Source organism: Enhydra lutris, unplaced genomic scaffold (assembly GCF_002288905.1).
Source record: "Enhydra lutris kenyoni isolate GAN:26980312 unplaced genomic scaffold, ASM228890v2 scaffoldscaffold17, whole genome shotgun sequence".
Taxonomy (NCBI): domain Eukaryota; kingdom Metazoa; phylum Chordata; class Mammalia; order Carnivora; family Mustelidae; genus Enhydra; species Enhydra lutris.
The window spans coordinates 16,270,361-16,297,117 of NW_019154101.1; the positions used below are offsets into that span (position 1 = coordinate 16,270,361).

Below are 26,757 nucleotides of genomic sequence, written 5' to 3' on the forward strand. Positions count from 1 at the left end.
GCCAGAGAGGGGAGTGGGTGCTGAGGGAAATCTGTGAAGAGAGTCAAAAACAAACTTCCAGTTAAAAAATAAATCAGTCATGGAGATGTAATGTATAGCATGGTGACTGTAGTTAATACTGCATTGCATATTTGCAAGTTGCTAAGAGAGTAAATCTTAAAAGTTCTCATTACAAGAAAAATAGTTCTTAACTATGTATGGTGACAGATATTAACTAGACTTATGTGGTGACCATTTCACAATATATACACAAATATTGAATCATGTTGTAATCTGAAACTGATATATATCAATTATATATCTCTATTAAGCCTCAACTGTGGAAAAGAAGATATTATAGAGGATCAGAACCCGAAGGTGCCTTAATTTTTGTCTGTAAAAGACAATGTTCAAGAAAATAATTTGCACCCAAAATTTTCAATAAATGTACAGCTTTCTTAAACAAATTAAAAAACTAACAGATTTAGCAAATAAATGTTAACCAAATAACCAGAAAGTACCTAGCAATGTGGTGGACATGAAAGTCAAAGAAAATGATATTCCCTTAGTAAGTTTAAGTTTTATCAGGATGAGAAATAAATACCAAATCTGTGGAAATGACTATAAAGGCAAAGAACACAGAGGAAAAAGACAAGATAAAAGTATGCTATCATAAGTCATGGAATAAGTAATTCATAAAGCAACCTTTGCCTTGAAGGATGAGTCAAGTTTTTATAAGATAACAAAAGTGAAAGCAATATTTAAGACAAAAATATAGGTATATAGGCAATAATAAACACTGTGATTGAGGAGATAAGAAGTCTAACCTATTAAGCATTAGTTCAGGCTGAGGAAAGGTGGAAAATAATGAACATAGGAAAGGTGTAGATATATTATGGATATATGTGATATATGTGGATATTATGGCTTTTAGGGATAAAAGCCACAAAAGGAAGTATGGAACTCCCAGTTATTTAAAATGGGAAGGTGGGGAGTTTTATAAGGATGTGTTTCTTTTCTGCATTAATTACCTCACTTTTTTATTACCTTAACATCTGATTCCTCATTAGGCAGTAAGGTTAAAGAGAACGAGCACATCTTATTTACTCATCATTACATCCCCTACATCTAACACAGAGCATAACAAGCATTCAATAAATATTGGCAGAGTAAATGAAGTAGAGAAGAGTAAACTAACAAATTATAAATATTAATCTGCAGCCATATTAAAGAAGTGCTGCATATCTCATGTCACTACACTAAGCAACCTAGATTAGTTTAATCTCCCTCCTGGGTAGAGAGGTAAGAAAGATCGAGGACTTAAGAAGGCAGGTTAGGAAACAATAGAAGACCATCCTTCAACACAGGTGGACACAGGGAAGATGGGAGGCCAATGAGAGCATTAATGTCCTCATCTCTCATAGCAGAGAGTCAATCAATACTGTATAAAAGTGAAATATAATGTTCAAACCACTTGAAATGTTTTACATAATCTTTTTTTCTTAAACTTAGAGGAATCTCTGGGGAAATAATTACCCCTGGAGTGAAAAAAAAAAAAAAGCAGTTACTTGAAATTCAGCAATTTCTTCAGTCTCACTAGTTTTTCTTTCCTATAAAATCCAGTTAGAATTTAAAATGGAAACTCTATTATGATTCCATTTTTATAAAACAATCTCCACATATCTATTCTTCTGTCTGTACATGCACAGAAAGATGTCCAGAATATTTCTCCTCAATGTTAATAATATTACTTTCAGATAGGTGCAGGGAATTAAGAATACACTTACTTGATGATCACTAAGTACAGAACTGCTGAATCACTATATCGTACACCTGAAACTAATACATAATGCTGTACGTTAACTACACTGGAATTAAAACTTTTAAAAATAATGTTACTTTCAGAGTTAGGAAGAATGTCACTTAATGTGTTATAATTTAGTTTCCTGTGTTGGTTAATTTCTTTATAAGAAAGATAAATCACTGTTTGAAAAGCAAACAAAAAAAGTTAAGACGACTTTCAAGACTGAGCTACTGAATAACTGGTTGGGCCACTTAATGAGATGGAAACAGATTTATTTCTGTTTTGTTTGTTTTTGTGAGAGGAGACCCAAAAGTTCAGTTTTAGACATGTTAAGATGTCTGAGAAATGTATGAATTGAGACATCAAGAGAGAGTTGTATATTTGAACGTGGCAGCTCCAAATAATGATTAAGGTTAGGGATATAAACTATGGGGCACCTACTGCCATATAAGATACTTAAAGGCAAAGACGTAAGTGGATGAACTTGGGGTGGAACAAAGAGGAAAAAAGTGCAACTGGGACAAAGTCCCAATTATTCCATATTCCAGAGATTGCTAAGAGAATGCAAAAGAGAAAAAATAGCAGCTATGGAAGTTTTCATAGAAGCAAAGAGAACTCTTACACAGAAAGAAATGATCTACTATGTCAAATGCTGATAGTTACAGTAAGAGGAGAATTAAAAAGAGAAGAATCTATTACATTCATCAGGATAGAAGCTACAGGCAACTTGAGCAGGATGTATAATTCTGACCAAGTTATAAAGTCAATGTCAAATCTAAGTGGGTTGAGAAGTAAAGAGATGTGAGCAAGTGGGGACAGTTTATACAGATTAATTAGTATGGTGAGAGGAAGAGAAACAGGACAGTGACTTCAGAGACGGGAGGTCAAGAGAAATTTCTTTTTGAGTGTGCTTCATTTTAAGATGAAACATGTGAAGGCACGTCTGCACCCAGATACCAAAATTAGAAAAGGACAGGCTAGAAGCAGAAACAAAGAGGATAGGAGGGCTAATCAAAGGAGCAACCTTCTTATATATTAGTCATTTACGATACAAGATTTTTAGGATCTGAACAAATAAAAATTCGAAATTTACAGAGAATGTGATACTATTAAAAAGTGAAAATCCACATTTCACTGAGCCCTGCATTAGCCTCATCTAAGTGCTGTGGCAAACCTACAGAAACTGTATTAAACTTACTGTTATTCAGAGGGGGAAAAAAGTGAATGGAACAAGCAGTGAAAAGTATACAAGGCAAAAACATTCATGAGATGAACTATTGAGGGGAACAGTATAATAAAGGTACAATTAGAAACAAAACCATTGTTGGGGCACCTGGGTGGCTCAGTGGGTTAAAGCCTCTGCCTTCGGCTCAGGTCATGATCTCAGGGTTCTGGAATCGAGCCCACATCGGGATCTCTGCTCAGCAGGGAGCCTGCTTCCTGCTCTCTCTCTCTCTGCCTGCCTCTCTGCCTACTTGTGATCTCTGTCTCTCAAATAAATAAATAAAATCATTTAAAAAAAAAAAAAGAAACAAAACCATTGTAGAAAGTAAAGAAAATGATACAAGTAAGAATTCAAAACACAGAGAATCACAAGATTTATAGAATACAAAGGCGTGATATAAATTATCACTATTGGGCCCCAATGACCAACACTAGACTAAAATTAGTAGAAGACAGTAAATTATCTAACCTCAAAAGTATGATTTAAAAATATAACTGAATATTATGAGCATGAATTTTGAAATACAATGAAACAAACATATGTCAAAGAAAAACTTGCTAAAAACCCACAAAAAATAAAATACAAACTTTTCCTCAGAAAGTGATTTGGTCTTTTTCTCTCTCTTATTGCTGATACTGTAAACATAGCAAATTACTTGGTGGCACGTTGAAGACTACCGGGGTACTGAAAGAATGAAGACAAAATTTACTTCCTAGTTAAACACAAAAATCATAAAAACAAGAAGATATAAAGAAACACATGAAGTAATACTGCTACTACATCTATTATGAGCATTTTTATAGCGCTTGCTACATGCCAGGCACTGTCAGTAAGTCCTTCTAGTTTTTCTTGCGCAATTCTCATAATAGTTCTATGAGGAAAATAATACAATTTTCTTCCATTTTACAGATGATAACTGAGATCCCAACTCACACAAATAGTAGAGAGCAAGCAAGTCTTGACTCTAGAATCCATTTGCTAATCTAACCACCATACTACACAACACTATTACACATACAGACAATGCCATGGCAAATTTTCTCCTGTAGAACAGAATGACTCCATTTGGATACTGCACTACATTTGAAAAAAGCACATGCTATGTAAATTAATATATTTTATTCCCAGAGGTATTTTACTTCTTGGATGGCTTTTTACATGACTTAAAATCCCATTATTATTTTTTTTAACAAAAATACTAGGAAAAAATACTGTTCTTTATACAAAAAAAAAAAAAAAAAAATTCACTCACTATATCAGTTAAAAAGAAGCCAGAATCTATATTCTATAACTACAAAACTCAGAAATATACTTGCTATGCAGAAGAAGTTCTACTGAGTAGATTTTTCCTAGTATTTTTCATCATTGCTTTCTATATGATGTATCTGATGCTATATATGACAAGTTTAATGTGAAAATATATTTGAGATAGAGGACACATGAAGAACTAAAATAGCTACAGTTTTTCTACCTTCTTTGAACAAAAAAGTCCAAAAAAGAAACTCAGCTATTAATGGTAAAAAAAAAAAAATAAAAATAAAAAGTTTGAGTTTAAGATCTATAATATATACTACCATCACCAGAGACTCTAATTTTAGAAAAGTGACCGCTTTATCTCTTAGGTAAAGCATTCTCACTGACGCCCTCCTTGTTGGCTGAAAAGGTTATTTTGCTAGTGGAAAGGAAAAACAAAAACAAAAACAAAAAAGAATCACAAACTGAAAATGGAAAATGGCTTTAATTCAGCTAGTTTTAAAAGTGGTAATTTATAGGTAGGAAAACAAATTATAGGTCTATATATGACCAAAAAGTTTTAAAGCTTGGAAAAACTGAGGTTAAGGAGTAACGGTTAACATCAAGGAGCATAATTTGAGCCTTCAGACAGATCATGCATTTTCAGGCCTCTCTCTACTACGTCTCTACTACGGAAGGAGTCCCATCAAATACCAACACAGGGAAGTTGACTCCTGAGTAAACTGAAGAGTCTGAAAAAAATGCCTGTTTTTAAAAAGGCATTTGTAATATAAATCAAACAAATGTGGAAGACATGGTACTAACACAGAACCTAAAGGTAGACAAAGCCATTATATAAAAACCTAATACCTGTATTTATTTTGTCTATAAAGTTATCATTTACCTTTAAACATGCTTTAAAAATTAGCTCATTTTAAATACTTTTTGAAAGTAGAACATATGCTTAACCATTTCTGCAAGATAGAAAATGTACCTCAAATAAAATTTAGTGCCTTACCTTAGACCAAAGATGTGTGATTGTTCATAGTTGAATAAAGAACGAATCTTAGCTTCTGAATTCAAAATTATAAGTCTATCTATAATATCCTGAAAAAGAAAGACTTAGAGTGAGACTGTGGTTGACTGGAACCATTAAAAAAAAAATAACTCAAGAAAGATTAAGATCTATGGTTCTCAAACTTGGCTTTATATTTGATCACTTAAGGAGCAGTTAAAAAAAAAATTACCAATGCCCAAGTCTCACCATTAGAGATTCTGAATTAATTGGTCTTGGTGTGTCTGAGTATTAAGATTTGTTAAAGTTTGGGATGCCTGGGTGGCTCAGTTGGTTAAGCGGCTGCCTTCGGCTCAGGTCATGATCCCAGTGTCCTGGGATCAAGTCCCACATCGGGCTCCTTGCTCGACAGGGAACCTGCTTCTCCCTCTGCCTCTGCCTGCCTCTCTGTCTGCCTGTGCTCGCTCGCTCTCTCTCCCTCTGTCCCTGACAAATAAATAAATAAAATCTTAAAAAAAAAAAAAAGATTTGTTAAAGTCTGTGAAACAAGTCACCTCATGTTTAGCCAAAGTGGAGAATCACTAATTTCTACCTCATTCTGGTACTGTGTGAGCAACTTATACAACCAGCTAAATACTGACCAAACTGTTAAAAAAAAATGTAAACTACTTTGAAAAACAAATATGAAATCTATAAATGTGAAGCATGAACAGTGGATTTGAATAGTTTTATCTAGTAACTGAAACTTTGTTGATTGTCTCTGCTCATGTAAATCAGTGGTTTCCAATCCTGGTTGAACACTGGAATCACCTAGAGAACTTTAAAAAAAAAATTATATATACATATACACATATGACTAATGCTCAGGCTCTATCTACCCTAAACCAATTAAGTCAATATCCTTGGGGGTGTGATTTTGACATTAATAACCTTTAAAAGATTCCCAAGTTGTTACAATGTATAGCCAGGCTTAAAAATCATGATGCAAGTGCAGGGAGAACCTGAGGACCCAGGTGCCACCAGCCATCCCAAACCCTGACAATGTAACCCTACTATGCAATTTTGAGCACTCTCTAAAAGTCTTTCTTTTTAGAATGCCCTGCTTTGTGTAGCTCTTCGGGTTTCGGCCTAAGAAATTTATTCATAGATGAATACTTGTCTCTCATTGTTCATTTTCTTGACCAAGAAACTTGCTACACCCCAGTGAGTTCTAATGGAAGACATTTCTGTGACCAACAGGTAAAAAGGAAGGTTTTACCAGGGAGTAAATATCTACAGAGGTCTACATGGATGATAATACAAATGTAAATAAGAAGCATGGAAATGACTTTGCAAGGCTGAGGAAATAAGCTTTCAAAATTTGAAAAATACAAATCAGAACATAGTAAAAACTGGATTTTGTGCCAACTTGTATAGTAAAAGTTTATACCTAACACTTAGGAAATGCATGCATTTATTATCATTATACGGACAGCCTGTAAAAATGTGTAAGCACTAACACAATAGTTCATAATCAGCAAACATCATGTAAACTGCCTAACATGAAGAATAAAAAGATTTGCCATTGTAAAATCTGTCATTCTGTCTGCTTCTAGCTGGGCACTCCTCTTTTAAACTTTATGATAGAACATGAACTAAGTAATCCATTCATATTCCCAGCTTCACATTCAGATTCTCAATAATTTATCCACTCTCTTCCTTTTCCTAATTTCTCCTTTGACAGTCCTGATTAGGCACAGTGACAGAGCCATGGAGCTCTCCGTGACTTGTCTAGGCACCTGGATACTATTAAGTAGTCCCCATATATATGGAGAAACTTGTTTGCCAGGTGTTTCTTCAAACAGGTAGATATTTTTACTGCTAAAAATAATTTAAGAAATTATCTGTTTTATCATAATCTTCACAGATTAATCTAGAATTATGTATCACTGGCTTTCTCTTATCTGAGAGAAGAGAATCTGCCCATCAGTTCTATGATCATAGCTTTTGGAAGGATTACTCTGGACTTCTCTTCATTAGTAGGATACTACTAGTATAGGTGACTGAAATTTGTCCAACTATCTGGATACTAAGCTCAGACTCTGACAGATAGTGACACTTTGGGACTCTATAAAGTTCTAGTTCCAAATGCTAAGTACTAGAATTTTTAAGAATAACAGAGGTAGAAAATATATTACCAGCAAGCTAATAGAAGAGTAGATTGCAGTGATCTATCAATGATAATGCATTTTCAGAGAACAAATGTTACAGTAAATAATTTGTTCTTTAAAGAGGATTACATTGATGGATCACCACTTAGGGAAGAAAATAAAACTCCTGGGAAGCCTGCCTTATGGAGAACTTCAGTTTCTAAGCACTGAAACATGTGTCAATAAGGCAATCGGTTTTCTAAATCAAGCAGCATCTTCCTAACAACGAGCTACTGGCAAGTAAGGCCTGGGACTCAAAAAAACAAAAACAAGTCTGAAATTCTTTTTAAAGGATACTGCCCAACTAGAAAATACACTCAGTGATCTAGTAGGCCAGAATGAAACCAAAACTAGGAAAACAAAGGAATATCCATTCACACAAATACGTACATGCCTGAGTGCCTGCTGTTTACAAGTGTCCCAATGGTCATGTGTGTGTTACCTCTTTTCACTTCAGAAAGGGATAAGTGCAAGGGAAGGGACAGATCAGTTATAATGCCAATACTCCTGCACTTGCACCACTAGGAGTGGCTTGTGACTGGTTAGCCCACGAACATCCTCAAACAAAACTCAACCTTTAAGGTTCTTCCTTGGGATTTTCCAAGTGAGAGGGCTCTTAATCCATTCTGGCTGCTGTAACAGAGTACGATAGACTGGGCGGCTTATAAACAACAGAAATTTTATTTCTTTTCTTTCTTTTTTTTAATTTTTTTTAAAGATTTTTATTTATTTATTTGACAGAGAGAGATCACAAGTAGGCAGAGAGGCAGGCAGAGAGAGAGCCGGGGGAAGCAGGCTCCCTGCCGAGCAGAGAGCCCGATGCAGGACTCGATCCCAGGACCCTGAGATCATGACCCAAGCCGAGGGCAGAGGCCTAACCCACTGAGCCACCCAGGTGCCCCAGAAATCTTATTTCTTACAGTTCTGGATGCTGAGAAGTCCAAAATCAAGGCAACAGATTTTGTGTCTGGCAAGGACCCACTTTCTAGTTTTTAGATAGTCATCTTCTCACTGTGCCCTCACATGGCAGAAGGGGTAAGAGATTTCTCTAGAGTCCATTGTTTTTCAATTATCCATAACCACACCTCGGATAAACCTCATTGGCTACGATACTGCCACTGTGCAAAACCGGAGTCTATGTTTTAAAGGTACTAATCACTTCCTGAAGGCCCACCCCCAAATATCACATTGGGGATTAGGTTTCAACATATGTATTTTGGGGGTACACATTCAGTCTACAGGAGGGAAGGAGAGGAAAAGGCCACTGTCCTGTTTGGTAACCTAATGAGTTACACTGTGACCCCAACAAAAGATATGTCCACATCCTAATCTCCGGAACCTATGATTGTTACCCTATTTGGCAAAAGAGTGTTTGAACTAGGTAATTAAGAATTCTGAGATAAGATCATTTTGGATTAACCCAAGTGGGCCCTGAGACTGTGACAAGTATCCTTAGAAGGGAAAGACAGAGGGAGATTTAAGACAGATGAGGGAGAAAATCTTGTGAAGATGGAGGGCAGAAACTGGAGTTATGTTAGCAAAAAGACATGAAATGCCTGGAACAACCAGAAGCTGAAGGAGGCAATGAAGAATTCTCCCCTGGAGCCTTTAGAGGGAATGTGTCCCTATTAAAACCTCGATTTTAGACATCTGGCCTCCAGAACTGTAAGAGAATAAATTTCTGTTGTTGTCATTTACCCAGTTTGTGGTCATTTGTTATGACAGCCCTAGAAAACAACAACAAGGGGAAATGGTGAAGATGTCAGTTTAAAGTGACAGGTAGTCCTGTGTACTCTCCTATAGAGAACACCATCTGGAGAAGAAAACACTAATGATAATTATACCAGGCAATTCTATAGCATTTATTATCTGCCAAGCAGTGACTTGAACTTTCATATTTCATTTAATTCTTACAACAACCCTGGGACAGGAACATTACTGGTCTCTTTTAACAGAAAATTAAAGTTCATCTTGTCTGAAGTCACACAGTTTGTAAAAGGCAGAACTGGGAATCTAATCCAGGCAGTCTGGCTTCAGAATACAAACTCTTAACCACTACACTATGCATAGCTTTCGATAAAGCCAAGATAGGCAGTAACAGGACAAGATGACACAGACAGACAGACAAATGTGAATCTACCTTCGAAGTTCTATTTCTACTTGACCTCGTTTTTTGTTTTGTTCTTTGCTCTTGTGGCACAATGAAGTCCACAAATATTTAATTTAGCATATACTGCACACCTACTGTGTGCCAGGCATTATGCTAAATACTGCAAACATATTCTCAGGGTTGAAAAAGAGCTTAAAGATTATGTGCTACAACCATCCAATAGGTTCTTGGATCTGATCTGCAGTATCTCCACCAAGAAGAACCAAGAGAAGGAACTCACAGAATCCCAAGGTAGCCTATCTCGCTTTTAGTCAGCTCTGACAAATAGCAAGTTCTCCCTTAGGTTAATTCACTGTTTACACTCCTTGGTTATGCAAAGGGAACTATAACCAGCTATCACCTCTTATTAAGAACAGGGAATACTCCTGTCACCAGTACTGGGATCCAAATTTCCCAGTTGTCTCCCACATCATGACTCTACACAAGCTGCAGATGTTTATTAGAGTCAATATATTTTCTTATGCAGGTCAATAAATATCCTCTTCTGCTAAAACTAATTCAAACTGAGTTCCTCCAATAACTAAAGAGGTCCTACCTAATACATCACTTATATAGCTGCAAATTAAGTGAAAGGGGCTGGAGAGCAATCAAAGATTGTATGTGTTAGAAGACATATTAGAAATATTAGAAATATTAGAAAACAGAATATTTTGTTATTGACCTTTAACTTACTAAAGTACAACTTGAGAGTTGTTTGCAGGACCTAGAGTTTTGGTAGATACCTGATATGAAATCATGAGAAGTTAAGGTCTAATATCCCTAAAATATAAAGAATTCCTCAAAACTAAGAAAAAGAAAATAGAAAATTATTAAAAATAAATTGAAACACCATTGAGAAGTCATCAATGGCCATTAAGCATAAGAAAAAAATGTGCTATTCACAAGAAAAACATACATTAACACTTTCCTCCGGTCAGATATCTACATCTCTGATCACATAAACAACTTAATGAGATTGTTAGAAAACAGCAACTATTATATCTCATTTATGGGAAAGCAGAACGATTACTCCTTGTGGATAGAAATCTAGCGATATATACTAAAATTACATATGAATTTACCTTTCAACCCAGCAATCCCACTTCTAGAAATCTAGCCCAAATATACTTATAGTAGGCAGAATTTAAGAGGCCTCAAGATTCTCAGGCCTTAAACACTAATGCATGTATTGCTATGAAGAGATTTTTGCGGAAGTCCATAATTGATTTTAAAATAGATTATCTGAGTGGCTCTGATATCACTCCAAGAGCCATTTAAAAGAAAAGAATTTTCTTGGGCTGTTCACAGAAGAACAGCGTGAAAGGGATTTGATAGGAGGGAGGTTGTTCACATTTGAAATGGAGGGGGCCACAGGACAAAGCCCCAGGAGCAACTCTTTTGGCTGACAGCCCCCAGAAAGCCAGGCACTTTAGTCCTACAACCTAAGAAACTGAATTCTACCCAGAATTAATTTGGAAATGCAGTTTTCCCCAGGACCTCCTGATAAGCACTTAGCCTACACAACATCTTGATTTCGGCTTATAATACTCTGAGCAGAAAATCCAGGTACACAGTGCCAGACTTCTGAAATACAAAACTGTGAGCTCATAAATGGGTGGTTTTAATATGCTAAATTTGTAGCAAGTTGTTATACAACAGTAGAAAAAAATATATAGGCATACTGGTAAGTACAATAAATATAAACCAAACTATTAATTTGGCATAACTTATAATACCAAAAAACTTAAAAAATCTAGTGTCTTCCAACAGATGACTGGTGAATAAAAACACAACACATCCACACAACAGTATACCATCCATTTGTAAAAAAGGGTTAAGGGCAGAGTTCTATATACTGGTGTGCAGTAATCTCAAAGGCACAGAATTAAAAGAAAAATGCAGGGGTGCCTGGGTGGCTCAGTCAGTATGCCTTCATCTCAGGTCCTGATCCCAGAGCCCTGAGATGCTGCCCACCTCATGCCCTCTCTCTCTCTCAAACAAATAAAATATTTTTTTTAAAATAAGAGAAAATGCAGAGACAGGACAGTGTTTAAAGCATACTATCTTTTGCTTAAGTCTGAAGGGAAAAAATATATATACTTTTTTAAAGTAAAAGTTGTAAAGTAACAGTTGAAGGATAAACCAAAAACTAACAAAAAGTGTTAGCTATAAGGGAATGTTATAAAAAAGAACTTTGTGCAATGATGGAAATATTCTCCGTCTGTGTTAGCTAACATAGTAGCCATTGCCCACCTACGGTTAACGGGCACTTGAAAACTTGAAATGTGGATAGTACTTAAAGTAAAGAAATTTTGAATTTTATTTCGTTGTCATTGATTTAAATTTAAATAACTACATGGAGCTAGCGGATATTATATTGAAGATCAAAACATACATACTCAGAGAAAGGACAAAGGGAGATTAATATGCAAGCACATTCTGTGAATATACCTTGTTACATACTGGAGTCACTTTTTTTTTTAAGATTTTTATTTATTTCTCTGACAGAGAGAGATCACAAGTAGGCAGAGCAGCAGGCAGAGAGAGGGGGGGAAGCAGGCTTCCTGCTGAGCAGAGAGCCCAATTCGGGGCTTGATTCCAGGACCCTGAAATCATGACCTGAGCCGAAGGCAGAGGCTTAACCCACTGAGCCATCCAGGTGCCCCTGGAGTCACACATTTTAAAAGAACATTAATCATGTAATAATTGAAAAGACAAAATTAATACAAAAGGTAAAACAACCTCTCAATTTAGAACATTCTAAAACAAATCTATCAAGTTAGTGGCATAACCAGGCAGAACGAGATTTACTTACTTCAAGTAACTTTTTAAAACACAGTATTTTGATTGTAAATCACTAGTGGCATACATCCTAAGAACAAAACTAACTGAAATGAAATATCAATATGCACACATTAATCTTATTTTATTCTGAAACTATTGTATGTACATTGTACAATAAAAGCAAGTGAGTAGTTTTGTTTATGTCATTAGCAACCAAGTTTTCTGTGAAAGAGAAAGATACAAGAAAAAATACAATATAGGCTCATGATGAATTTCTCTTAAAAAAAAAAAATGCTCTCCTTAGCTGTCTACTGAAATGGCTAGAAATAATGACAACCCTAAACAAGGAACATTTCTAGCGTCTAGGTTATAATTTCTAAATAACAATTATAATTTCTAAATAACCGAGCCAGAAAATGTATACAATGAACCTGGAACATCTTACATGAGAAAGAAATATATCAAACAGAAATAATTACATGCGAAAAGGACTCCATAGCCAAGGAATATCTTGATTATCAAAAGCAATAATGATTAACCACACTGGATTGAAACATATACACATACAAATTAGAAGCTCATAATGATAATAATAATAAAACATCACTTTTGTGAGATTACTAGACCAATTCACTACTCTGAGGATTTATAAATAGTCAAGTATTTATTCTGCCATTCCTGAAAAAAAGTTTTTCAGGATTTCTATTATTAAGTAATTCCAGTCAAGGACAAAAATAATGCCAGAACTAGAATCACCATTTCACATCTCCTAGTGAAACAGTGAATAAATGCAACCCAGGACAAATAACCCAGTTTTTCCAATAAATCAATGACACGGAAACAAAGAAAGAACTGTTTTAGAAAAAAGACATAAAAGACATAATGACTGAATGAAACGTATGGACCTTCTTTGGATCATGACTCAACCAACTATTAAAAAAAAAAAAGACATCTTAAGAAAAAGAAAACTTCTATATAGACCACATATTAAATTTTTATGGGATTATAGCCAATATTTCAGATATGATTAAAGCCACAGATATTTACAAGGAGGTAATTCAAACAAAAGCAAAAACAAAACCCAGGGGTCCTTATTAGTTAGAGATGCATAGTAAATTTATTCACTAAATTATTCAGATAAAGTGGCATTATGCCTAAAATGTGCTTTATAATTCTCCAGAAAAAAAAAAAAAAATGCAGGAGTAAAGGGGAGGAAACTGTATAAGAGTAATGGAATAGAGGGAAGAATACCGACAGAATGTTGATAAAAGCTAAAGTTTAGTGTTGGGTATATGGGAGTTCATTAGACCATTTTAAATGAAAGTTTGAAAGTATCCACAAAAGAAAGTCCACCCATGAATTTGTGTAAATACATGTACAAACACATATGCACATGCACACACACAGTTCCTCAGTTTAACTTCCTAGGGTTCCTGCTACAGGACTCCCAAAGAAAACAGAAAGATACTGAATTTATATTCTTTTGAATAAAGCCTAAGAAGAGCCAAAATCATTTAGGGCCTAACAAATGATTAATAAAACAATGAAGTTACTGAGAACCTACCATGCTCACAGTAGCAAAAGAAAAACAAAACAACTAGTGAGACATTTTTGGCCAAAGGTAAAATATAGTTCCTCTCCTCATGGATTTTACAGTTCATTAGGAGAGACAAATGCAAAAGTAATTATACAATAATGTGACCTATGAGATGACCTCACAGAAAGAGTAAGGCATGAAAAATGAGGAGATACTATTATCGAGCCAAAAGGCAAGGTTAGATAGCTTCCAGATCCTAGAGAATGGAAGAAACTTGTCTGATTACCCTGGAAGTCAGAGAGTGGAAGGTGAAAAGAGACCAAAAAAAAAAAAAGGCTTTGAAAAACAAGGAGAAGCTGTCATGCAAAGGAACATGGCTACACATGGAGGCAAAGGGAGATCAGAAAATATTTTAAATAGAATTACTGCATCTGGTTTTCATTTCTAAAGGACCACTCTGAGAATAAATCAGCATGAGGATAAATTATAGGTTGAACTAGGAAAAAAAGCAGTTAGGATCTCACTGACATAATCTAGACAACAAATGACAGTCTGAGCTAAGATGTTTTTAATAGAAATAAAAAAGTAAACAAGATGTGGTTATTAGGGAGGCAAAAATCTATACATGGTGATTAACTGCATATACAGAAAGAGAAGTCAACAATGACTTCCAGGTTTCTAGCTCACTCAACTGTGTGGATGATGGTGCCATATGCTGAGATAAGAAAACGGGAAATGGAACTGTAGAAAAAAAAATTATATTCAGTTCTAGAAGTGGTAAGACTGAGATGCTCGTAAGTATTCCAGATGTCCATTATCTGGTATAAATCTGAGTACAGATTCAACAGTCAGGTGACCAATACAGGTCAGAATTGTCAGTATACAACTAAAATTACACTATTGGAAGAGATCGATCTGGATGATAGGCGGCAGAGGAAGAGAAGTCCACAAATGCCAAGATGCAAGTAAGCACAAGGTAAAATCGAAACACTTCAAAGAAAAGAGAATATAAATTAAAAATTCAACATTAGAAGTACCTATCTTTATATCTCATTCATAAAATTATCAAAAAATTTACAAAGTAGAGAAAGTTTAAAAAAAATTAAAATGTTTAGGATTAACAAGAATTTAAAGTATTCAAATAAGCAAAACTATAGAAAAAACAATTACACACAAGTCAAAGTGACCAGAAAATAAGAATGGTAAATAGAATTTCAGTGTTAATTAAATAATTCTTTATGAATGCATAAATATACATTATCTTATTTGATTCAGAATTAAATAATTCTTTATGAATGCATAAACACATATTTTGTGTATTTAATTCATAAACTTACCAAAGATGAGGAACTAAATATCTCTAAATGATTAAAACAAGTTACCCATTTGGGAGTATGAATAGAAAAAAGTCTCAAAAAAATATGTATATACTGCCCTCATGGGGCAGTAATATGTAGTTCATTAAAATACAAGCAGAAAATACATTGGACTCCTTGGATATAGCTTAATCCTAATTATCCTAGCCAATGAAGAAGCAACACTGGTGTGACTAATAACATAAACCATCTAAAAATCATTCATGTACATATTTCTGCTAATGCCAGGTTTCTTTCCTGATTGGGAAGCATTAACTTTGTATTCCAAGAGGTGTTGTAACTTTAAGGTGACCTGGATCAAAAATTCCATGCACAGATAATTCGGAGCTTATATTCCATGGGTAAATAAATCAAATCAGCCTTTAAACACCATTAAATAATGTTCCTTTTTTCTGTCAAACTGCACTGTACTATAAATCTCAAGTATCATTTATAAAAGGTAAAGATATTTAAAAAATGACTTACAATAACACACGTTGGGACTTCACGAAGAGAATATTCTGCTTTATTAGGAAGATCTTGATTGCCTACCAGCTCATAAACAGCAGGATAAGGTAACAAGTTCACCAATCCTAAAAAAGACTAGGCAGGGAAGAAAGAAAACACTGTCATTTAAATGGTGCATTTTTTCAACCACATCCATGATATAGTTTTATAGGAGTACGACTATGAGGGCTAATTTTTTAAATAAGCCTAATTAATCCACATAAATGTAAAATATATACCTGCTAAGTACCAAATAGCTAACATCAGCAATATGTGCTCATAATGCATTAACAATTGTAACAGAATATATAGGAGTTGGAAAATGTTTTAAAATATCTTGTATTTCTTGAGAAGTTTGGTTTTGAGGGGAAAAAATGAAATGACCCATCCTTCTATTATTTGCATTATTATAACTGATGCATAAGAAATACAAGAGAGTAACACTGTGGGGCTCTGGAGCAAGATAATAAATTCTAAATATTCTTGCACTCAGGCCACAAGGCTTTCTTTATCCTTTAACTACATTCACTGGAAATCCAACTAACCTAAATACTATAGTTAATTTAATTTTTTAAAAGATTTTATTTATTTGACAGAAAGACACAGCGAGAGAGGGAACACAAGCAAAGGGAGTGGGAGAGGGATAAGCAGGGGGAGTGGGAGAGGGATAACCAGGGTTCCTATAGAGCAGGGAGCCCGATGTGGGTCTTGGAGCTGGATCGCAGGATCCTAGGAGTCGCTTAATGAATGAGCCACTCAGGCACCCCTATAGTTCATTTTTTTAAAAATATTTTATTTATTTATTTGTCAGAGAGAGAACGCAAGTAGGCAGAGCAGCAGGCAGAAGAAGGGGGAGGAGAAGCAGGCTCTCCACAGAACAGGGAGCTGAATGAGGGACTCGATTCTAGGACCTTGGGACCATGATCCATGCCAAAGGCAGCCTCTTAACCAACTGAGCCCCCCAGGTGACCCCCTATAGTTAATTTTTAAAAGCCCTGGCTTTTCCTATCAAAACCAGCTCATTTTCTGGTGTAATCTTAACAAGTTAATCTCTCCATGAAGTTTTAAGCTCTTACTCTCATTTCATTTTACTAAAAGCAACCTGAATTATTTTTCTCAGGCACAGTTCATTCTTTGGATCCCCTACACAAAAGCATGCAGTGGTTGCCCATCACAAGAAGCTTAACTTAGCATGACTTTCAGGCACTTTACTAATTGACACCTTTCTCAGCTTCACAGTGTCAAAAGCCTTATTTTCCATTATTCCTCAGCAGGAAGTTACTACTTCAGTCAATTGAATGCCTGTGGTCTCCTTCAAATAAATGACTGCCACATATGCAAACCTTTTTATCCTAACAACATATTCCTCCAGCCCTCCCACTTACTCATTATCCCACTTCATAAGCTTGCCACATTTTTTCTAGAAGGCTTTCTACTGAACTCTATTCACCTCTAGAAACCCTGTATCCTGCCAATACTTGTATGTTTCATTTGTATTGTATTAACTGTACTTGTTTGTAACAATAGTATTAAGTTTTCTGCCTGCCATTTTAAAAGTTCTTCACTGGATTCAGAAAATTTGAGAATCAAATCAAGAATTTTCACTATAATCAGAACATGAGAAAATTTAAAAGAAGTTAATTCGATCTCTCACATAATAGATGAAAAAACGTAAGGACCAAAGAAATTAAGCAACTTGGCCAAAAACACGCAATCAGATAGCTGGTAGCAGAACTAATCAATATTTTCTTATTTTCAGGCTAGGTTTCTCATTATAGATCCCAGCATAATCAAATGCTATTTAACAAGGCACCTATGCTACACAGTCTTTGTTTGAGGACTTGGAAGGTTCAGTTCATCTTGCCCCCACCTCCACCACTATTATGCCAAATGAAATATTCCTTAACAAATAACAGTGGTTATAGTGAATATATTTAACACAGTGGGTCTTAACAAATATTGCTGTAGAAAAATGAACTCTTTAAAAGCTTCCTTTTCTTCCCATGAATATTCCACAAAATGAAGATGGAATTTCAAAGTATTTCTAAGGAAATAATCTATATACTACTGATTTAAACCTAGTATCATTTGTATAGCAATAAAGCTATAAAGTAGAATAACTAAACTTAATAACCTAGTTACCACTTACTGAATGCTTATCTAAAGAACACTTTGCAAAAACTGTTCACTATAGAGAAAAAACAAAAAGTGGTAGCAATAAAAGGATGTTTAAGGAATGTGTCAATTAATTATACATAAAATGAACTGCAGGGAAACTACAAAGTTTATGGCCACCTACAAAACCACCTAGGAAAAATTCACTAATCATCAAGGTGTTTACCACAAAAATGATTAAGATAGATCCCATATTTGTATTATTCATCTAGTTTATGAAAAAATAAGTTAAAAAAAAAGAAAATGCTTTAAACATGGAAATATTTTATAAATGTTAATATTAACCCAATATTTAGAGTTATAAATGTCTTATTTAAAATATCATTCCCATCTACTGTAGCCATGACGGATTACAGGAAACTTAATAAATGTTCATCTTAACATCTGACACTGTCCATCAAGGTATATGGTCTTTAGGGACGCCTGGGTGGCTCAGAGAGTTAAAGCCTCTGCCTTTGGCTCGGGTCATGACCCCAGGGTCCTGGGATCGAGCCCCGCATCAGGCTCTCTGCTCTGTGGGGAACCTGCTTTCCCCTCTCTCTCTCTGCCTGCCTCTCTGCCTACTTATGATCTCTATCAAATAAATAAATAAAATCTTTAAAAAAAAAAAAGGTAAATGGTCTTTACAAATCACATATCAATACTATACTGAGAGTTTCTGTATTATTTGCACATGAGGAATTCCATAGGTAAACATGAAACTTCCTCCTTTCATCTAAGAAATAAAACCATTCAGACCACATAGAATCATGATTACTTCTGATATGATACTCTAATTATATAGAACATAAGGTAAAAATAATTTTGTAATTATATTTGAACAAACTAAACAATTTTAAAGAAACATGGGAAAATTTCAGCAACTTGTTTCTAGAAGAAAAAAAGCATTTTTCATACAATGAGCATTTTTTAAAAACATTAGCATACTGCAAAATTGTGATGTCTTAATAAACACTTGCAGAATTTAAGAAAATATTTATAACATAATCATGAGTTCCCATAAAAACATCATAAGATGTTGCTAATATCAAACATTAATTATCCTAAAATTTATATTAGCACAAAACATTTTACTTCCATGACTTGAAGAAAATAAGGCTTTGTAAATAGTAAGGAAACTAATTAAAGGTTAAATATTTGATATATTTTGAGACTAAACCATTTTAAAATTATCCAAGATCAAACACTTTTTTATGAAATAAAACTCCTTCAGGTTGAAAATGATCACCCATTCACTTATTAAATCAAAATATTTTAACACCAGCTTCTTATTGGCAATTATGCCAGATGCTAAAAATAAAAATATGAATGAATAAAGGAATGGTACCTGCCCTCAAGGACTCACACAGTAACAGAGGACAAATACACTATTAGAGCCTTTAAAATGGTTCTCCAGGGAAGCCTGGGTGGCTCAGTCAGTTAAGCATCTGCCTTTGGCTCCGGTCATGATCCCAGGGTCCTGGGATCCAGGCCCACATGCTTCTCCCTCTCCCTCTGCCTGCTACTCTGCTTACTTATGCTCTGTCAAATAAATAAATAAATAATCTTTAAAAAATTAAAAATAAAATGGTTCTCTAAATTACCTGATGGTACCATACTATGGAGAGGGATGGAAGGACATTGGGAGGATCACATTACACAGCAAAGCAAGAGGTGATAAGAGCTGTGACTGCAAAGTAGCAGGCAGGTAGGCAGGAGATGTACTATGTTAATGAGCACTAACTTTATCCTTTAGGGAAAAAAAAACAAAGGTTTTCCAGAAAAGTAATGAAAATTTCATTTTACCTTATAGATAGAAAGCTATGAAGGAAAACAGTTATGAGGGTAGACAATACTGGGAAAAAAGAAATTAAGATTCAGAGTTCTAAGAATGAGATATCAACTACACTTATTACACCAAAAATGTATTTTTAAGTGTCTAATAGAGAAATCAGAAATTGATTTAAAAAGGCAAATTTGAGATAAGATAATCAAACCATTTTAAATAGTTTTACATCTTTCTAGTCTGTATGCCTTTTTTTTTCCTTGTCTTATCACACTAAGATCTAATACAATGCTAAATTGGTAAGAGTAAGCAGATTTTAGGTCCAATATTTCACATTAAATATGAGATTCACGTTTTTGATAGATAGTATGTATCAGATTGAAAGAAATCTGCTGAGTTTTTATCAAATATGGGCATTAAACTTTGCCAAATGATGTGTCCACGTTTACTGAAATCATCATATGAGTCTTCTTTATTCTATTATTATAGTGAATTATCGTCCCATTTTAGAATAAGAAACCAACTGTCTGTTGCCTGGGATAAACCCCACTTGATCATAAAAAATGATGGATCCTTTTCTATATTACTATATGCAATTCGATAATATTTTGTTAAATATTTAAGTCTATACTCCAATTTGTCTTTTTTTTTTTTTTGTAACAGTTTTTTCTCATCCACATCAATATTATGCTGGCCTCCTCGTATAAGTTAGAAATTGATTCTTCAACCTCTGTTTTGTGAAAAAACTTGTGTGAGATTGGTGTTCTTTCTCCTGTAACAGTTTCATAGAATTCACCACTGAAATCACGTGGCTCTCTATGGTAAGTTTTTTAATAATTTGATTTCTTTTTTTTTTTTTAAAGATTTTATTTATTTATTTGTCAGAGAGAGAGAGAGGAAGAGAGAGCAAGCACAGGCAGACAGAATGGCAGGCAGAGGCAGAGGGAGAAGCAGGCTCCCTGATGAGCAAGGCGCCCGATGTGGGACTCGATCCCAGGACGCTGGGATCATGACCTGAGCCAAAGGCAGCCGCTTAACCAACTGAGCCACCCAGGCGTCCCAATAATTTGATTTCTTTAACAGAAACATAGCTACTCAGATTTTCTGTTTTATACTGGGTCAGTTTGGTAAGCATATTTAAGAAGTTTGTCATTTTTATCTTAGTTGTTTAATTTAGAGCATAAAGCTGATTGTAATATTCCTTCATTATTCCCCTAACTATGGGATCTTCAGTGAAACTCTTCTTTCATTCTTGATTAATTTTGGGTCCCTCATTTTCTTGATGACTCTAGCCAGGAGTTTATTATTTTTAATAATCATTTGCAAGTACCAAATTTTGGTTTTGTTACTTTTCTTGTTTGTCTTTTTTCTGTTTCACTGATTTCTGCTTTATTATTTCCCTTCTTCCATGTTCTTTGGGTATAATCTGTTCTTTTTCCAGTTTCTTAGAGTGAGAACCCGACTCATTAATTTTAGATATTTCTAATATAAATATTACAGTTAAATATTCCTCTTAGAACTACTTCAGATACATTTGCAAATTTTCTATTTTATTTTTATTTTCTGCTTTAAAATATTTCATTTCCCTTATGACTTCTTTGAGCTGTGTGTAATTTAGAAGTGTATTTTCAAATATTTCAGATTTTGCAGTTTCTAGCTTGTGATACTTAAATTCACTGTGGTGTCAGAACACACTTTGTATTATTCCAATCATTTTAAATTTAGGCAGACTTAACACTCTAGCCCAGCAAACCTCTTGGTAAGCATGCTGAGTGCTCTTGAAAAGAATATGTGTTCTGCAGTCACTGAATATAGTATCCTATAAAGAACAATTAGATCAAATGATGACTAGTGATATTCATATCATGTACCTGAGAACAGACTGAAAGATGTTACATCAATTGCTAAAAGAGGAATGTTAATATCTTCAACTGTTACTATACAGTTGCCTATTTCTTCCTTAAGCTATTTTAATACTTCATATATTTTGAATCTCATTTCTAGGACCATAACTAACTTATGGTTGTTATATCTTCCTGATATATTGACCAGATTATGTTCAAATGTTTCTTAATCCAACATTACTTCATTTTCTATGTCTCTGACATTAAATACTGCTACTGCAAGTCTTCTAATGTATATTTTTCCTCTGTTTTTTCTATTCATTGACTTTCAACTTACCAGTGTCTTTTTCTTTAAAGTGAATTTCTTAGAGACAGCATATTATTTGGGTCTTATTCTGAAAATCTTTAGTCTCTTACATGTAATGCAATTATTGATTAGGGCTACAATTTCCCATTTATTTTCTTTTTTCCCATCCCTTTTCTGTCCCTTTCTGTGTTTTGGGATTATTTTTAGAATTTTATTTTAGCTATATCTTTTGCATTTACTTAGTGGTTTTTCCAGGTCAGCTATCCAATAGACCTCTCTGTGGTGTTGGAAATGTTATATTAATTGAACTATGCAACAGTCACTAGTTGCATGTGGCTACTGAACACTTAAGATATGATTAAATGTACTTGAGGGACTACATTTTTAACTTCGATTTTAAATAGGTTTATATAGCCATATGGTACTATTGTCTATCATATTCCAAAGCACAGCTAATAGAGAAGTAAGAGGAGGGTGGACTGGAAATAAATTTAGTGTACCTCATATACTGAGGACACATTATTGTTTTCTACAATTTAAAAGACAGCAAAATTAAATCCCAAAAGTAAAATTAAATCCCAATTTTCTAGGGAATAATATTTAGAATTATAAGCTGGGCACTAAGAATGTTTGCTATGAGTTGTTTCTAGATAATTCAGTCAGTAGCTTAGAGGAGCATACATTTTTTAATAGAAATTAACATTAGTTTATACTGACATTTCTAATGCAAAGTCAAATTCGTTAAATAAAATCCCAAACTTATAAGAGAAAAAGAATATTTTTTTAGGGATTAAAATTAATGTTGTTCCACTTCATGTAAAATTTAAGAATCATGAAACCACATAGATTTGTATACCATTAATACCACTTGCTTATCCTGTGTGGTAGACCTGTCATATATATTAACTCTAAGTATAAAATAAATCCCATTATTGTCATAGTTTTCTTGTAAACAGTCTTATGAATTAAGAGAAAAACATGTTTGTTTTTTTAAGATTTTATTTATTTAGGGGCGCCTGGGTAGCTCAGTGGGTTAAAGCCTCTGCCTTCAGCTCAGGTCATGATCCCAGGACCCTGGGATCGAGTCCCACATCGGGCTCTCTGCTCAGCAGGGAGTCTGCTTCCTCCTCTCTCTCTGCCTGCCTCTCTGCCTATTTGTGATCTCTGTCAAATAAATAAATAAAATCTTTAAAAAAAAAAAAAAAGATTTTATTTGAGAGAGAGAGAGTGCACACACGAACACAGGTGAGCAAGGGGTAAAGGGAGAGGCAAAGGGAGTGGAAGGGAGAGGAAGAGAGGAAGAGACAGAATCCCAAGCAGATACCACACTTAGGGGGGACTTGACAGAAGGCTCAGATTTCATGCACCTAAGCCAAAATCAAGGCAAATGCTTAACAGACTAAGCCACCTAAGTGCCCCAACAGGCTTTTTTATACTCACTCACCTACTTGAAATTTCTTTTCAGTCTGAAAATCCAAATATCCATCGGGTATCATTGTCCTTCAACCTGAAGAAATTCTTTTAGTGTTAAATAAAATGCAGGTCTGCTGGAAAATATTTTCTTAGCCTTTGAAGTTTATTTTTCTTTTATCCTTGAGTATTTTTGCTGGATACAGAATTCTAGGTGGACTGGGCTTCCCCCCTTTCAGCACATTAAAGATATGTTATTATCTCCTGGCCTCTGCAGTTTCTAATCAGACACACTGCAGTTTCTAATGGCACACTTTACTGCTATTCCCTTGTGTATATGATTTTCTATAGTTTCTTCCCAGATTTTCTTTTTATCTTTAGTTTTCAGCAGTTTGTATGTCTATAATGAGCCTTACTGTGGTTTCCTTTGCATTTTCATTCTTTGCATACTCTTCCTTGGGATTCACTAAGATTCTTGATCTATAAGTTTACATTTTTCAAGATATTTGGAAATTCAGCTTCTGTTTAATATCTTTCTGTCCCATTCTCTTTCTCTTCAATATACCAATCAAATGTATTAAACCTTTTGATACAGGTCTCACAAATCACAGAAGCATTCCTTAGTTTTTCTCTCTGCTCTTCAGATTATATAATTTCTCTTGATCTATCTCAAGTTCATGGACTAGTTATTCTGTCATATTTAAATATTCTATTAAGCTCATCTAGAAAATTATTTCAGATAAGATGTTTAGTTCTAGAATTTCCATCTGGTTCTTTTAAATGGTTTCTATTTCTCTACCACAATTTCCAGTTTCTTTACTCATTACAAGCATATTTTCCTTTGCATGCTACTTATAACAACAACTTCAAAATTCTTGTAGATAATTCCAACTCAATCTCTATTAGTTGCCTTTTTCTGGGTTTGAATCACATTTCTCTTATTCTCCATATGTCCAGTAATTATGGACTACATCCAATATATTATGAAAGATATATTCCACAATGCTGTTAATTAACTTAACAGTTTAACAGGGCAAATTTAAGCTCTAAACTCTGACCTTTGTGGTAAGAACATCTGGTATCTCTTGAGTCCAAGTTCAGGGGAGAGTCTTATATTTGGATGGTATGTAAACAAAATTTAAGTGCCCCCTATGTACTTCTCTCCTTCCCAGAGACTTCCTTCCATGTTCCAGCTGCTGTGTAGCCCTAAAACTCTTCTCTTTTGATTTTTCAAACTTGTTAGAATATGGATATCCCTGTGGATACTTGCCCTCAGGCAAAAGTCTATTAAATCCAGAATCTCAAGCAGTCCAATCTATTCATCTGCACACTGACTCCCCTCCTTTTTTTTTGAGGGGGGGCTCTCTTTTTAGCCATTCTGTTGCTTTTTTAAGTCACTTTTCCAGAGTTTGTGTCTACTACTGGAGGGAAGTAGCCTAGCATTACAGAAAACAGAATTTCATTTTTTAAAATAATTTTATGACATTTCCTTTAAAACCTTCCCAGGCTGCCATAAAGTCAAAGTTAGGAATTCTCAAGTCATTTAGCTTTGGTGAAATTTGGGAAACATGTCAAATACATAAAAGCCATTGAATTATAATAGAACATTGTACAGGTACTTTAGAATTTCTCTTTTTTTGGCACATTACTCTAAATGACAATTTTCTATTAGATTTAAACCAAAGGGCAAAAGCTTCCTCTTTTTTTTTTTTTTCCCCCTTTGGTTGAGTGGTTTTTGTTTTAGGGTTTTGGTAGGGCGAGTGAGGTTGTTTTTCATAATGTCTGCTGTGTCTTACTCTTTATTAGAGAAAAATTACAGTAAAAACAATGTGAAAGGAAAACATTCTTACAAAAAACAATTCCCATTAAACACTAGTAGTTCTAACCACTCATTTTGAAAACAAAAAAAAATTAGAACTGAAACAAAGGAGATAAAAGAAAGTTAGGAGAAGCTGCTGGTTGTAACTGAATATATATAAAGTCAGGATGAAGTAATTTCTGAGAGAGATACCCAGATCATTCCCTACCTTTTGACAGCTCCGGTCAACAGGATCCACTGGAGTAGATCTAGGATGGGTTACTCTAACATCATCTCTTCCACATTCCAGATTGGCCCATAATTCAGTTATAAGTGCATTAATAAATCCTAAGAAGAATTATTTTACATCATATTTACAGTATACTATTTCTTCAGATTATGGAGAAAGACATAATTATCCCTCTGACAAGACTGGTCCACAGTGACAACAGACACATACTTACATCTTGAGTAAAAAATAACCTCTAAACTTGGTAGAAATTGTATCTCCTACTGTTCACTATATCTTCATGATACCTCATTGTCATAAAACTGCATAATGACTAAATTCTGAGACACTATCTCCCTGGAGAACTGAATTTTGAGTCTTACAATTTATCCCTTAGCCAATAACTTCTGAGCATGTTTTCCTGAAAAATAAGATTTATACTTTACTCTGCAAATGGGCCAACAATGAAAGGCGGCTGAAAGGTGGTATGTATGTGTGTGTGCATGTGTGTAGGAGCTATCAGGAGGCAGGGTAGGCACTTAAACAGTGTGTGTTCCTTATCCTAATATATATACTAATATAACTTTTTTTTTTAATTCTTATGCTTGAAACAATTCAATTTCACACAACCTTTGGCTCAACAGAGTTTAAATTCTCATGAGTAAGATACTATATGTCTAAATGAAAGTGATTATTAAGGTTGATTATTAAATTTTTATGAAGAATCAAATTACATAAAAAAGTGTAAGACAGAACATCTAATAAAATCAGTAAGTTCATAATAACATCAGAGCAGAAAGGCTCCTGTGATATAAAAGAAAAAATATGGAATCTGAAATCAAGAATATCAGGGTTGAAATTATAAACCTGCCAGCTTAATAGTTGTATGTCCTTACACAAATCCCTTGACTTCTTAGAGCATCAGTTCCCCCTTTTGAAAATTGAAATAGTGCTATATTTGAGGGTTGACATGAAGTATAAATGGGATGATATATGTAGAGTTACTAATATACTACCCTAAGACATCATAGGAACTCAATCAGTGTTCGTCTTCTCTCCATTGCCCTGTAAAATAACTGATATCATGAGGCTTAGAAGATTAATGACTTGGCCAACAGGGAAATCTGAGGTTAAATCTAGTCTCCAAATGCTTCCATTAATGTGCCTCTACTATGGAAATATATTAGATTATATACCAAGTAGAAGAAGAAATAAGTTGTTCAGTTTATGACAACTTCTACCAAGAAACATGTTTCATAATATTCCAAATTAGCTTGTCAAAAAGTTTTTAAGATATATTATAGTAAAATATTTTCATTTAAGGAGAGAATCAGTTGTGGTCAGTGATGTTATAATTCATCAACCCTAAGCTTTCAAAAATATAACCATAGAATCTCTATTAGAGGTATGTCTTGTCTCTGGTTCAGGGTTCCGATAACCTTAGATATATTA

At 34.4% G+C, this 26,757-nt stretch overlaps 1 protein-coding gene across 1 annotated transcript in view; it reads right to left on the reverse strand.

Moving 5' to 3' along the window:
• The window catches only part of LOC111147590 (TBC1 domain family member 32), a 237,940-nt gene that overhangs the window by 131,472 nt on the left and 79,711 nt on the right, over nucleotides 1-26,757 (reverse strand). Inside the window, exons 20-22 of the mRNA XM_022503709.1 lie at nucleotides 25,306-25,424; nucleotides 15,757-15,873; nucleotides 5,260-5,348 (exon numbers count right to left, since the gene is read on the reverse strand). Of these exons, the coding sequence (XP_022359417.1) occupies nucleotides 5,260-5,348; nucleotides 15,757-15,873; nucleotides 25,306-25,424 (325 nt within the window). The remainder of the gene's footprint in view (nucleotides 1-5,259; nucleotides 5,349-15,756; nucleotides 15,874-25,305; nucleotides 25,425-26,757) is intronic.